Consider the following 15,250-nt stretch of genomic DNA (forward strand, 5'->3'; position numbering starts at 1 on the left):
AGTGGTATTTAGGCCCAGGCAGCCTACTTCAGGCACAGCAAAGCTGTTTTATCTCAAAAGCCTCTCTGTATTATTTTGCTTAAACAAAGAGCTTGTAGGTGTGAATGAATGGAAGAACACTTCAGCTTCAAATTACCGTATGATTGATTGAAACTTGAACCCCCTTGCTTTTTCCTCTTTAAAAACTGAATTTACCTACTAAGCCTCACCACACCACAGTACACTTCATCAGCAGACCTGAGACCCAGCTTTGTGTGTACTTATCTTTAGCATCTACATTCCCCAGAGAGTGACGTTGTCAATGGAAGTGGCTGAAGCAACCAATTCCATTTGTTTCAAGGCTATACGTGGCACCAATACGTTTATGGCACTCAGGTATGCAGAGAAAATGGAGTAGCTTTATTTTGGTCATTAATTAAGCTTATCTTCCCCATGAGTCCCCATTGCTAGAAAGAGGTAACAAAATTTATTTAGTCCAACCTGGTTAAAGACATAATAAATTAAACAGTTCCTTTAGGCAATGCTCAGTTTTACTGTGTAAAAATGCTTGATCGCTCAGATTTCTACTTCCCCCTCTCCTGATACTGTCCTTGATGGCTTCTCGGTGCATGGGGAGAAAAGCAGGTGTTACTCATCTTTAAAATGGAGGAAGAATGGTAGGGTTCTTGGATCCCTGGTGCCTTTGTCTCTGGGCAATCTCGCTTGTCTACATCTTTATTCTTTTCCCACCTGGCAGTCAAGGCTGAGGCATATTCATGGTCTCTTCTCTCTCACCCTGGTCAGACACAGGAGGTACTCCCTGGGCGAGGTGGCCTCACCGTGGCTGTTGGTGGTGCTATCGACCCCTCCAGGCTCACGCCACATCTCTCGCCAGCTCTCTAATAGCGAACAGAGCGGGTTTGTCCCCTGGTTTCCGCCTTCATGACATCAAAGAGGGATCCTTGGGAAGATCAAGGAAACTCAATCTAGCTACCTTCTTCTGAGGATAAGAGAGTCTTTCTGAGTCACCTTCATCCCTTGAAGAGCTAAATCCAGCCTCTCCCTCTCCATTCAACTTCAGTGAGCCATCGCTTTTGCTTTGAAGAGGTTCCAAGGTGGCCTCCTTCAAGAAAAGTTGGTAAAGACCTCTGCTGTTGCCTTCAGTGTTTCCATAAAACTACTTTATAAATAACATACTGCCCCTCCCTGCCCCTGGACTCTGATCCCAAATAATGAGAAATCGAGATCACGTCTTTCGGCACTTGCTTCTCTTGCTTCAATCTCTTTTTCTCTCCTCATTGTTATCTCATGTCATAAGATTTTTCATTAAGTTTCCTACATTAAATTTCCCCTTTTTGACCCTAGATTCATGGAAAACCTTTAAAGGTACACGAAGGTATCTTCTCCGTACTATGGACAAAACTCCATGAGTTTGTCTTCTAGGCCCAGTAGATTGTGTTAAAGGGGAAATAAAAGAATTTAGAAAGCCTTATCTCAAGGCAATAGCCTGGCTTGTAAAAACACTGTTTTGAAACTCTTATTTTGTCCACTGGAATCTAGACAGTAATAGTCTTTCTTTTTGCATTCTACCTGTAAAGATCATAATATCTCTCAGGTATACAGCTACCAGCAAAAAAGAGCAGGTACTCAGAAACAGCAGAAAAGTGCAGTAATATTTTTTTTAAATATAATGTGCATGAAACTGCTCGAAAATTGGATTGTGGTGAAGAATGCACAATTCTGTAAATTTACTAAAAATTGAATTGCACATTCAAACAGGTGAATTTTATGATATGTAAATCGTACCTCAATAAAGCTCTTAAAAAGACCACGTAAAGTGTAAAAAAAGTGAAGCACAGTAGCTCAGCATCCTGTAAGGTCTGCTGTGAACCTCGCAGCGGCGCTGCTGATAGAAACTGTGGAAACAGAACAATAAGGAGAGAAGGTGCGGGCATTATCTTCTCCACAAGGGATAGAGAACAATGAGTAGAAAGCTATAATTTTGCTTTAAACTGGACCTTACCAGCTACCCGTTTATATGTGTTATCTCTTGAACAATAGAATATTATCAGTGTCTTTAAATTATGAGTATGAACTGTAATTAATCACGTATGTGTTTACATAAAGTTTCATTGACACTATTAACCATTTTTAGGTTTAGAGTTTGCTCACTACATATGTTCATATTGTTGTGAAACAGACCTCCAGAACCTTTCAACCTTGCAATACTGAAACTCTATACCCATTAAATACCTCCCCTACTCTCCCCTATTCCTCCAGAACCTGGTAACCACCATTCTAGTTTCTGTTTCTTATGAATTTGACCACTCTAGTACCTTATATAAGTGGAATCATATAATACTTGTCTTTTTGTGATTGGCTTAGTTTACTTAGCATCATGTCCTCAAGTTTCATCCATGTTGTAGCATGTGATGGAATTTCCATCCTTTTGAAGGCTAAATAATATTCCATCGTGTTTATCCACTCATCCATTGATGGACATTTGGGTTGCTTTCACCTCTTGGCTATCATGAATAGTGCTGCTATGAACACGAGGCCCTGTTTTCAGTTCTTTTAGATATTTATCCGGAAGTGGGAGTACTAAATTATATGGTAGTTTTATTCATTTATTTATTTTTCGAGGAAACTCTATTATGTTTTTCATAGCAGTTGCATCATTTTAGAATCTCATCAACAGTGTAAAAGAGTTCCAATTTCTCTACATCATCCTTAACGCTTGTTATTTTCTGTTTTGTTTTGTTTTTTATAGTAGCCATCTAAATGAGTGTGAGGCGATATCTCATTGTAGTTCTGATTTTCGTATCTGTGATTGGTGATAGTAAGCATCTTTTCATATACTTATAGGTCATTTGTATATCATCTTGAAGAAATAGCTGTTAAGTCTTTTGCACATTTTTAATTGAGTTATTTGATTTTTTGCATTCAAGTTGTAGGAGTTCCTTACATATGACTTGCAAATATTTTCTCCCATTTCATAGGTTGCCTTTTCACTCTGTTGATTGTGTCCTTGATGCAAAAAAGTTTTAGGTTTGATATATTCTCATTTGTCTATTTTTGTTTTTGTCACATATGCTTTTTGTGTCATATCCAAGAAATCCTTGCCAAATCAAATGTCATGAAGATTTCCCGTATGTTTGCTTCTACGAATTTTGTAGTTCTGAGTCTTAAATTTAGATCTTTAATCCATTTTGAATTAATTTTTCGTATATTGTGTAAAATAAACGTCCAACTTCATTCTTTTGCATGAGAATATCCAGGTTTCTCAATACCATTTGTTAATGACTATCCTTTTCCCACTGAGTGTCCTTGTCACTCTTGTTGAAGATCATTTTACCACATATATGAGGGTTTATCTTTTGGCTCTCTGTCCTATTTCAGTGTTCTATTTGTCTTTATATCAGTACCATACTATTTTGATCACCGTAGCTTTGTAATATGTTTTGAAATAAGAAAGTGTGAATCCTCCAACTTTGTTCTTTTTCAAAATTGTTTTGACTATTTGGGGTCACTTGAGATACCAAATGAATTTTAGGATAATTTTTTTTTTTTTTTTTTTGCATAAAATGCTCTTGGAATTTTGACAGAGATTGTGCTGAATCTGTAGCTCACTTGGGGTAGTACTGATGTCTTAACAATATTGTCTTTCAATCGATATACGTGAGATGTCTTTCCATTTATTTGTGTGTTTTGTTTTCTTTTTTATTCAGTAATATTTGTAGTTTTCAATGTACGAGTCTCTCACCTTCTTGGTTAGGTTTATGTGTAAGTACTTTTATGCTATTACAAATCTTCAAAGTTTCTTAATACAAACTTTAAGTGTTTCGCTTTTAAAGAGATTAGCAGTGAGACGGTCATTTATGAAATAAACATCTTGTATTCCATTGGTCTGACTCCTTAAATTTTAAATATCCTATTTGCTCACTGAACTCTAGTGTTCCTATATCTTAGTCTATCAAATTTTGCCATTCTACCACCAATAAGGAACAGTAAGGGAACACCAAAGATATATTCCAGGGTATTCTTTTATGTCTGAGGACCAACACTTGTTGGGCCCCATCACCAGCTTGAAGAGCCCCAGTCACAAAACCACAGATAAGACAAAGTTAAGTATTTAAACCACATCTGAGCACTTGAGACAAAGCTCAGCTGGGGCAGGGGAATGCCTGCTCTGTGAGAATTCCTTTGCATGAGAATTTTGTGATGCATTTTTCATAAAATGAGTATCAGGTAAAGACCCACATTGAGGGTCTCTGTGATTCACGCCATGTGCCAATCTGCAGTGCCTGTTGAAGGGATGACCCTTAAAGCAGTGATGGCAACAAAAACAGGACCAACTTTAGTTCCCTAAACCCACCAGAGATAGGCTCTGTTCCTAGACAGACTCAGGGAGATGTTGAAGTCAAGCATCATAATTGAATCAGTAGCCGAAAAAAAAATCTATCTACCTTCCATGCTATATTTTTCTATCATATTCTCTATTTGTGCTGTTTCAGCTTTCAGCAAAAGAGTTTCACTTACTCTATTAGGCTAGACAGAAGTCTAAGATCTCCTTTCCTCATGTTACAATATATTTGTTTTTTGGTTTGCAGGATTTATTTAAACAAAATCTTATTTTAAAACATACTTCCCGTAGAGTTTCATGCCTATTTATCTATATAATTCAATGTGATAAATATTTATTGAGAGAGTAAGGTAGGAAATACTTATCTTCAAGGTGCCAGATATTTTACATATGTTCTCATAAAACCCCATGTGGTAAGCAGTGTTATCTTTTATCACTTCCATTGTACTGGGGAATGAACTGATGCTCAGAAAGGGGCCTCAAGGCTTACAGAGTCAGAAACCGAGCCTTGGTCTATAAGGAGCACAGCTCAGACCTTTTCCTTTCTCCTCACTGCCCTGACAGCAACTTACTGTTTGTCCAACAGCAATTTGACCAAGTGTGAATTGGTCAAGATGAACATTTGTCAAAAAAATATTTCTACTCATTGGATTTCCAAGGATGGGTAAATCCTGTCCACATTTTCAACTCTACATTATGCCTTAAAACATTTTTAATAGTTTTCTAGAATTATAGAATTCTTCCTAAACTTTTTTTGCTTCTATAGTTTTAATTAATTTTAGCCAATTATTTTTTCTCTCATTTGTAATAAAAAAAAAAATGTCGAAATAATCTGAGTATCCAGCAATAGGGAGTTAGTAAGAGCACATTTACATTCCAATGTAAGCATTTGTTTGAATAATAGATATGACATTAATGCCTAAGTAAGATGATAAAAACCAAACCAGATGAATACAGCTGCAAAATCTGGCCTAAAATGAATGAGAAAAACATTTACACCAAACCAAACCCATCCCCAATCCTCTCCCCTACCAAATTAATTTTTTTATTGTCAGAGCAATGCAGACTCACTACAGAAAATACAGACAAGAAGAGCCTAAAACAAAATCCATTATCCACCCATCATACACAACTACCTTTAATCCCCAAGTGTACATTCTTTTAGTTCTAGTTCCATAAGTGTAAATGAATTATTATTTTTCAATAAAATGGACTCTTACTGTACAAACTATCTGCAATCTACTATAATTTAAGTAACCCAGCATTTATATTTTTCAAACTAAACCATATTTCTAAACATTTAATGCACTCTGACATTTTCTTACTACTAAGGGTAGAGAAGACATAATCAATAAAAATTAATTAAGAGATCAAAAATAAAATAGAACAAAATATAAAACATTTTGAAAAAAGATTTTAAAAGGCTTAAAATATTAAAAGTTTGCAATACTTCCCATAATGCTCCCAAATTACTAATATCTGAACTAACTGGTAAATGAGAGCATCAATTTTCAACCAACTCATTAGAATGCTTAATGAAGTTAAGTCAGGAATTAAGGACCGGAATACAAGAAGCTCAATAAAATGCTTTACTGCCCAATAATACAAAGCTTAATAGACCAAATGACTGCACATGTGTTTCCAGAATTTAAAGATTAGACCAAGAAACGGAGCATAACAAGAGGGCCAAGAAGAAAGAAGGGCTAGGTGTTATAAACTGGAGTTCAATAAAAGGCAATCTTCAAAAAAATGTTGAACCGTGAGCATGAAAGCAGCAAAATTCAGTTTGCGGAGAATTCTATAAGTCGAATGGCCCAGATTCTTCAACAGATAAATTAATAATAACAACAACGACAACAACGATGACGACAACAACCACCAGGAGGCTAAATCTATAAATTAAGACCTATCACAATTTTTCAAATGGGTAATACTAAATGGTGACATCTAGTAATGCATACTTGGATGATTAAACCATAAAAAATGCAAGAAAGTAATTACTGTCAAAGCCAGGGGGATGGTTACTTACAGGGGAGGGAAGGAGCTACAATGGGAATGAGGCACAGACGACATGTGCCCCTAGGAGGGCATGTGCCTCTAGGATTACAGAAAAATTATATTTCTTTATCTGGTGGTAGTTCCAAGGGTACAGAATGATAGCTCGGTGTTCTATATAATCAATCCCTCATAATCCAAAAAGAAGCTGAATGAACACAAAACAAAGGAAGTGGAGAGAAAAGGACTGTGCCAGAATCCATGAGTGTCAGGCGCAAACAATGCGGAGGGATTCTATTTTCAAGATATTATTTTCTTTCCGGTATTTTCCCTTTTTCGTATCCATTCTACCACAGTGGGATAATATAGGGGCACCATCTTCAAATCAAGAGATTAGGACTTCTGGAGAAGAGGCATAGCAGGGCTGCATAACAGGGAAGGGATGGGGTCTCAGGGACACTTGGTGAGGTTATCAGAGTGCCTGTGAGTTAAAATCTCAAAAACAAGGTAGGGATTTCCTTGAAGACTGAAAAGGAGTACCCCACACAGAAGAGAAAGGTGATGCTGCTGGCAGATCCTAGGAAAAGAGGCCGAGGATCCCATTGCTCAGTCAGAAAAAAGAAGCAATGAGAAATTAGAAAGAAAACGTGATCGAGATACTGCCCCCAGGGATGGTGCCGAAGCATTATAATTTCCGCCAAGAATATAAGTATATATAAGGTTAAAGGTTACTCATTCACACATCTATTCTTAAAGAACAGGGAATTATATATTTTGTTGTTGTTGTTGTTGTTGTTGTTGTTGTTCCTGGAGCTAATTCTGCAAACAAAGAATATTCGACAGCAGTCATCTTGAAAGCACCTCAAGTACATACACAAAACAATTAGACACACTTACAAATTAGGTGTTTCAATTACCTCATTGACCTCTACATCCAATTTTCAGAATATGGTAAGTAATATACTGTCAGACAGTATATTATTATGCTGTATATTATACCTAATCCTCACAATAATCCAAAACAACGGGTGTTTTTATTCTTACTTTACAGATAAAGAAACTGAGACTCATAGAGGATAAATTATGTATCCAGAGATACACAATCAGAACAAGTTGTAGGCCAGAATATTTGCTATGCATTCTTCTCTTTCCTCTGTTCCATCAGTTGCCCACAGAGACCAGGTATGGTCCACTGTGTGTCTGCCTGCTCCCAGGGCACAGCCTTCTAAAATGAATCCATTTGCCCTGGCCTAAGGGAAATGTGACCACTAGTAAACCTGCTCCAGGAGAAGGGTTGTTAGAGAGGGTGTCCCATAGGACATGCTGTTTTTCATTCTTAGCAACCAGAGGGTTCCTGCCACAGGGCAAAGCCCAGGTTCTTATGCTGAAGAAAAGGCAGTGTGAGCCTGAGACCTGCCATTAGTATGAACCTCTTAAACACTGACAGTCTTTCTTTCCATCTTTCTGACCCAAAAGGAAAGGGGACGGATGCTGCTGTCATTTCATTAAGCTTAGAGCCACATTCCAGGTCCTCTCCAGCATTCTTCCTGTGGTTCCTGCATAGACCCGCAAATGATGCTGCTCCAGGTCGCTTGTGGACATTCAATATTATTTATGGCCCAGTAGGAGGCAGCATGGGCCAAGAGTTAGGTGTAAGGGCTGTGGGCTCTGGAGTTAATGCATCTGGATTGAATGCTCAGAGCCTCCGGCTTCTTAAAAAATAAATAAAGCAGACAATAATATTTCCCCTTCCATTGACTTGTTAGTGATTAGTGATTAGGGAGGGTCAGATAACATAGTGCTTGTAACTCAACATAACAGATAGTAAGTGTTTAAAAAATATTAGCAATTCTATCCTAAATGAGGGACAATCTACTGAGTGATAAATTTGCCTGCAGTGGATTTCATTTAAATGATGATAAAAAGGAGTATATAAAAAGTGAAACAGCTACAGAGAGAAAGAAAATGGATAGGTAAAAAGACCAAGAAATTACCCAGAAATTTTGTTCCTGAATGTCATGGTTTTAATTTTATTACAATATACAAGACTTTTGACAATATATAAGTGTAAGCTTTTCAACAACAACAACAAAAAATCTGCTCCCTTCCATTAAAACTTGTAAATTGCTTTCATTTTAGTAGTGATTCAACAAGAATCAAAGCTGAATAAAATAACAATGACTTTGCAGGCTAAATGATGTAGAAGGTTTATGTAATTATTTCAAACCTTAGGGGAAAATATTAGCAGAAGCCAAAGAATTCTTCACTTTAGTGGAATTAAAATTTGAATCTGATGTAATTAATTGCCTAAACTCTTGTATGTACTATGGCAAGATCGCAAACTGTATCAAAGCATGAAGACTAGAATAAGCATTCTTTATCTGCAACAGGATCCCCTATGATGTTACTACATAATATATAACGTGTAACAGAGATTCTACAAGTTTGTTTAATGCAGGCTTATCATTTAACATTACATCAAATGTCACCTTGCATGATCTTGTTATCTATACCTTGAAATTTACTAAGTCTGAGAGATATATAACCTGTATTCTTTTAAGATGTCATAGCAAACATTTGACACAATTTGGTATTGTTAGATATATTATTACCTCATCATCTGCTCAAGAATAACAGCATCCCAAGCCTTCTGGTATCCTCCAGAATATAGTTTTAAGATTAAATTCACACTTCACTCTTCATATATGGCAACTACTGAATTCCCCACAAGCTACAGACATGCCTGGTTACAAGGTCACATGCTTAATTTAGGAAAAATAGATACCTTTTTTTTTAAGTGTCTGTCGGAGTTCTGATAGAGTGTGTGGCTTTAAAACAGAAATTAAGGTTAAAAACAAAGCAAACAAACAAAACAGTGCAGGACTAAAGTAGTAAGATACAATTATACTGCCTATCCCTGCCTCAGATAAAGAACCCTGACATATTATTAGGAACTTAGTGCCAGAATTTTATGCTATATAATGAAAACAATAATAATGCAACTTTATATATATAAAAAAATTTAAAGAGGATCCAGGGCAATTGTGGTGGGAACATTCCTTGGGACTCTAAAAGGAAGAAACGAAGTGTTTCTTGCAGCACAATAGTTCTTGCCTTGCCAACTCCTGTGCAAATTCCCTGCTCTAAAAATGACTGATCCGCAGGGAAGCTAAGCCAGTGTACCTGACGCACACCTGTTGCTCCCAAAGCCCCCAGAGAGTCTCAACTCAACACAGCTTCATTAAGACGTATTCGGTACAATCCAAAAGGGTTACTGATGCAAAGAGGAGTTATTCCTGGAGGAACACTCCTTCTGAAAGGTCAACAACTAACTAGTTAGTGAAAATACTTGAAGAGCAATGATGACCTTCAAAGCAGGGATTCTTAACCAGAGATTCATGGAGACGGGTAAGGAGTCTGGCTTGAAATCTTCGGCAAACATCCAAACGTGTACTTTCAGTTGAATTTGGATGGGAAAGGGGTTCGGAGTATTTCATCATACGTCCAAAGCAATCTGACACCCTACCTTCACAAAAGCTGGTGATTATGGTTTTATAGTAGGACCAAATGACACCCAAATTAAAAAGTTAGTTTGGGGGGGTTCTGCTGCCACGATGTCTTCTTTAAACAACTGACATCCCGGTCCCCCACTCCCGAGCTTCAGTCTGAAGTACATTAGGGCATCACTCACTCTATAAGACCAAGGTAGCCTCTTCTAAGGTCTGTTTACAGAGTAGTGGGTGGAGGTAGGAGGGCGGGGCGTGATGCGATGCATGTCCCAAAGTATTAGCAAAATCATCTTTCTTTCAGGGAAGGCATCCCCACTGTGTCTAGGGACACAGGCATCAGCGCACCAAGCAGTGAAACCCCAATATGCGTTTTACTTAACAAACCCGCATAGTGCGCATTATGTTCCAAGCGCGGTTCTCTGCTCTTTATCTGTTAACTTGTTTAATTCTAAAAAAAATAAAAATAGAAATAAATAACTCTAAAAGGTGCAGAAAGGAGTGCAAATATCCACAAAGAGGGGGACTTACCACCCACCCCAGCCGCCTTACAGGGAAACAGCCCTCCTCCTCGTCCCCCCGGCCAACCAGCACCGGGGAGATTAAATAAAACCCGCGTGGGAAGCGGTTAAAGACTAAAGACGCAGCCGCGCCAGGCGAGTCGTTACCGTCCACCGGGCACTCGCGGTCCGGGTCGTTGCTCATCGCTGCTCCCAACTCCGAGCTGCCCCGGGCGCGGCTCCTGCGATCTAGGCGGCAGCCGCGGTTGCTGAGGCAATGCCCCCCTTGGGGATCCGCAGGTGCACCCGGCAGCCGCTGGGCGCGAGCCACTACAAAGGGAGGGACCGAGACGCGCTCCGCAGTCCTTTCACTTTGCCATTCGAGGCTCCAGTGTCAGCCTCCTGAAGACCTTGACTCTGTTAATACTTGTGCGACTGACCGCAAGCCACTGACTTGACCCGGGGCCAGGGTCCCTCTGCCCTCTCTGGGAAGCGGCGGGGACAGTGCGTAGGGCTGTGGGTAATTTGCCTGAGCAGAAGGAATAGGCAGGGAGAGCCCCTGCAGCCTCCCTAGGGTAGAGACTGGGCAGGGCAAGCCAGTGAGTCATGGCCTGTGATCTTCCCAGCTTTTTGGAGTAACCACCTCTCAGGGTCTGATCTGGCCTGAGAAGCCCTAAGCTAAATATGACGCCTGCTCCCCGCCACCAGCTCAGGAAACCTATTTCAGGGCATCTGAGGTGAACAGAATCTGCTCCTACCTATTCATTCAGTACTGCCTTGACATTTAAGAGTTCTACAAGCGAATGAATTCCTCTTCCTGGTCAGATTTCAGACTTTTGCCTCTGCATAATTCCAAGTTTACAGAAGGGAAAGCGGGGTAGGCACCTCATTGCTAGGTGGTAATGAGCAAAAGGAGATGGTGAGTTAGAAAGGTGAAATATCTGTTTGGATTTTAAACTAAAATTTTTTCAACACTATTTCTTCCAGCAAACCCCAGGATGTTGGGTGTTAGCCATGTTGCTATTGTAAATTTAAATTTAATCAGTGAGTGCTGCTTTTTTGTCACTTCTCCAACAAGCTTTATGTTTAAAGTTAAGTTCCCTTAGGAGCTTTTAACTTAGGCTGTTGATATGATAGAAGCAATCAGTTAATGCCACTTCAAAGCACATTTATGACAACTACATGAAGGAACTGCATTTGTAATCCAGATCCTTCGACAGGCTGAAAAAAAAATCCTGGTTTACTTTTGCATGGAGCCTAGCATCATTACTTAGCAGCTGAATTATTTCCTCTGGCTAGCATTATTCAAGTCCGCATCAGTGAAGACAGTGCACGCCTATTCTCACAAATTAGAACTGATTATTCCTAATATGCCTGCAACTAGAATTATTAAAAATATTAAAGTTAAAACCCCACAAATTTTATAGTTTCTGAGACCTCCTCCCCATCTACTCTTTTGTCTTCAGTTTCACTAGATAAGGGACTGAGATCTAGTAATAAAAGTATAAACAAGAACGTCAGGAGTTAACCTCTGGTAACTCTATTAAAAAAATACTTGACAGTATACATTCTGGAAGTTGTTTTTCTGTTTGTTTTGTTTATTTTTATTTACTTATTTTTTAGCATTATAATAAATGTATCCTCTCTAGCACAGAACAGTGATCAGTGTCAGCTGCTGGGAAATTATCTCTCTCTGTGTGTGAGACCAAGCAGGACCAGCTAGGACCACAGACATGTCAAGTTCCACACCTGCACAAGGAATTCTCCTGCTTCCTCACCTCCTTGTCCCATCCAGAGAATGTCATTCAAAATTTCTTAGAGTGAAAACAAGAAACTGCTCTATGAGCTCACCTCTTACTGGCTTATCTCAATTTCCATATTTATTCCTAAACAAAGGCATTGTATTCTTCAATTACTGGGTACTTCTCTCCTACCAGTTACTAAGGATTTAAAAAAAAAATTCTGCCTTCTGAATATCTTAATGCAGTTGAGAGAGACAAGCTTAGAGACAGCTAGCCTTTCTTATATATTTTATGTTCCTTGAAAGATATGGGGCATCGAGGACCCATAGATGAGGGCATGGCTAACTCTATTTGAAGGATTAAGAAATGTTTCCAACCAAAAGTGACAGTTTTCACTAATGGTAGTTGCTATCATCTTTAAACATGTATTATAAACTGGGCACTGTGCCAAATGCTTTTCATACATTCCCTCTTATAATCCTCATAAGAATGAGAATTATTATTGTTCCCTTTTTACAGATGGACAAACAGAGGCTCAGCTTACACAAACACTGAAGTGAGGAGTTTCGGACCAACGATTAGAGTGTAGCTCTTTGTAATCACAAAGCTTGTGCCTAATTTCTACACTGAATTACAATGATTAGCAAAGGCACTTTCCACAATCTGTAGCAAGAGTTTTTTACCAAAACCTTTCAGAAAAGTACATCCTTAGAGAGTATAAATATTTGGAAAATGAATACAAGTTTATCATATTGAGGGGGTTGAGGAAATGAGGTAGAGTACTAGTTTTTCAGGCAGAGGCACCAACATGGGCCAAATGTTGGCATCTGAACCATCATCGGTAATTGGGTCAGTGTTTCCTAGAATGGGTAGTGGGAGCTGGTAGTGTCCAGAGATAAGGGAGGGGAAGGGAGTAGGCCCCAGGTCCTGAAAGACCTATAAACTATGTTTAGCTAGACTTTCTCCTATAGGTAATGAAGACGCAGAGAAGGGTTTTAATCTGGGGCCAGATGGAAAGAGGCAGTAGCATACAGAAGACGGCCGGAGGCAGGGGTGGCCATATGGTGAAACCAGAACCCAGGAGACCAGCCATAATAATCTAGGTGAGAGATGGCAAGTGCTGCCACCAGGGCAGAGACAGTAAGAACTGTGAGGAGGGACATGCGGTAGGCAGTAAATGGGAAGTGTGCAAAAGCTGTACATGGGCCCCTGTCTGCTTTTCCACTGTTGAAGCCACAACCCAAAATGTCAGGCACCAATCAGGAACAAGGAACTGTTAAATGAATGCATCAACAGGACTCGTGTTGTGACTAGATCTGGACATGGTGGAAGAGTGTCTAACAGGATATCTCATCTCTTAGTGTTTTCCGGAACTCTCTAATCATTAGACTCACGTAGGGCACTTAACTAAAATTACAGATTCCTGGCACCTTCTCTCTAATTCCTAGGTCTTTGGTGGGAACCTGAAATCTATATTTTTAACAAGCACTATTGATTAATGATGAGAAACTAATTATTAATTTGGGAAATCCTGCTAGATTGATTAAAAAAACCATTAGCCAGGAAGAACAAAAAAGGGTGCTGTTATGTCAGTGAGATAACATGATGTGATCTGGGGATTTGTATTTCTTCTTCTGTTTTGTTTAGAAACATACCTAGGCATTCATATTTGTATACTACAGGACTTACATTATGATTATTTATGACACTGAAAGAAATATATGTCTATGTTGTAAGTAGTGTGGCTCCCACCTGCTATTAGAACCCCTGGATAATATGCTAAATTTTCTGGAAAACCCGCCATTGGCTTGTGCTTTGGGTTTGATCAGAAAGGCGGTGAAAATATTTCTGGAATGTTACCTCTTGGAATGTGATCAGCAGATCAGTGCTAGTCTCAGAAGTGCTCATAACTGGTCCACAAAAAGATAAAGACGGAAAATGAGGGAATCACTTAGAAACTATAATAGAAACAACCTCAGCACTACTAACATCGTGGACCTGGTGACTGTTGTGGGGGCTGTTCTGTGCATTGTAGGATGTTTAGCAGCCCACTAGATGCCGGTAGCATCCTCCTCTCAGTTTTGACAACCAAAAATGTCTCCAGACACTTATAGATGTCCCCATGAGACAAAATGTTCCTGGTTGAGAACCCCTGCTTTGTAGCAATTTGACAGACGAATTTTATGTCTGTTGTATCTAATAATATAAAATATAATTGGGGCTTGCATTGTTATGCCTTTTTATTTCATTTTTCTAGTAATTTGTTGTCATATTTTACAATTAATTTATGACAGATTAGAAAATTTGGTTCTTCCCCACAGATAGCTTTAACAAAAGGTCATTGTTAAAATACAGAGTAGTTCATAGAAGGAATGCTATGATCTTGGGCTATCCTAAATCTCTCTGCCATAATAATCAAGTCATTACAAGCCAACTTATTAAGAAATTAACCAGATTTTCTTTTTAATGTGTTTGCTCCTGTAGCCCACCATGGAAAACTTGACAGCACTCTCACCATTGCTAAAAAGAAAAAACAGCCAGAACTAGGCTCTCCATCCTCCAGTGAGAGTAAGCTGTTCTTTTGTGTTTCCCAGGACAGGTGAGAACCTGCTGGGGAGGGGGTGGGCCAGCACAGAAACGACCTTAAAATTCTTATGACAGAAAAGCCTAGGTCGGAGGACACAAACCGTCTAGCCACCAGCAGAATTTGGCCTACAAACGGGTTTTATTTGGCTCCCACACTGATTTTTTTCTTTTCTTTTTTTAACGCCTATAGCACCTGGTCTTCCTAGGTGGTCTCCCATCCAAGTACTATCCAGGCCCAACCCTGCTTAGCTTCCGAGATCAAATGAGATGGGGCACGTTCCGGGTGGCATGGCCATAGATCAAACTTCTTTTCATAAAAATCTCATTCTTAGTATCTCTTGAAAAATCAGAACCTTTTGGCCACAGTGGCCTGGCTTCTTTCACTGTCTTAATCAGCTGAAACTGAAAAGCAGCTACTATCCTTAGCCCTCTTCTTCTGTCCCCTGACGCAGCCCACTTCCTGGCGCGTGTAGGCATGTGGTTGGCAGTGCCTGGCCTATGTCTGCAAAGCAATTAAACTGGATATTTGGAGAAATGAAGAGAACAGAGAATTTGACCTTTGAGGGTAGAAAAAGATGG

General features: G+C 39.3%; 1 protein-coding gene and 1 pseudogene across 2 annotated transcripts in view; both read right to left on the reverse strand.

Annotated features, from left to right (window-relative positions):
- The window catches only part of GADL1 (glutamate decarboxylase like 1), a 151,626-nt gene extending 140,754 nt beyond the window's left edge, over positions 1-10,872 (reverse strand). The window contains exon 1 of one of the 2 annotated variants that reach the window (XM_015596856.2): positions 10,512-10,872. In XM_015596856.2, coding sequence (XP_015452342.1) covers positions 10,512-10,548 — 37 coding nt within the window. In that variant the 5' untranslated portion in view covers positions 10,549-10,872. Of the gene's footprint in view, positions 1-9,122; positions 9,270-10,511 lie in introns of those variants that run through there. The other variant, XM_025039184.1, reaches the window with a different exon arrangement.
- A 3,980-nt stretch (positions 10,873-14,852) lies between these two features.
- On the reverse strand, positions 14,853-14,971 carry LOC112470326 (annotated as a pseudogene).
- Positions 14,972-15,250: the final 279 nt, after the last annotated feature.

This window comes from Pteropus alecto, unplaced genomic scaffold, assembly GCF_000325575.1.
Source record: "Pteropus alecto unplaced genomic scaffold, ASM32557v1 scaffold10, whole genome shotgun sequence".
Lineage (NCBI taxonomy): Eukaryota > Metazoa > Chordata > Mammalia > Chiroptera > Pteropodidae > Pteropus > Pteropus alecto.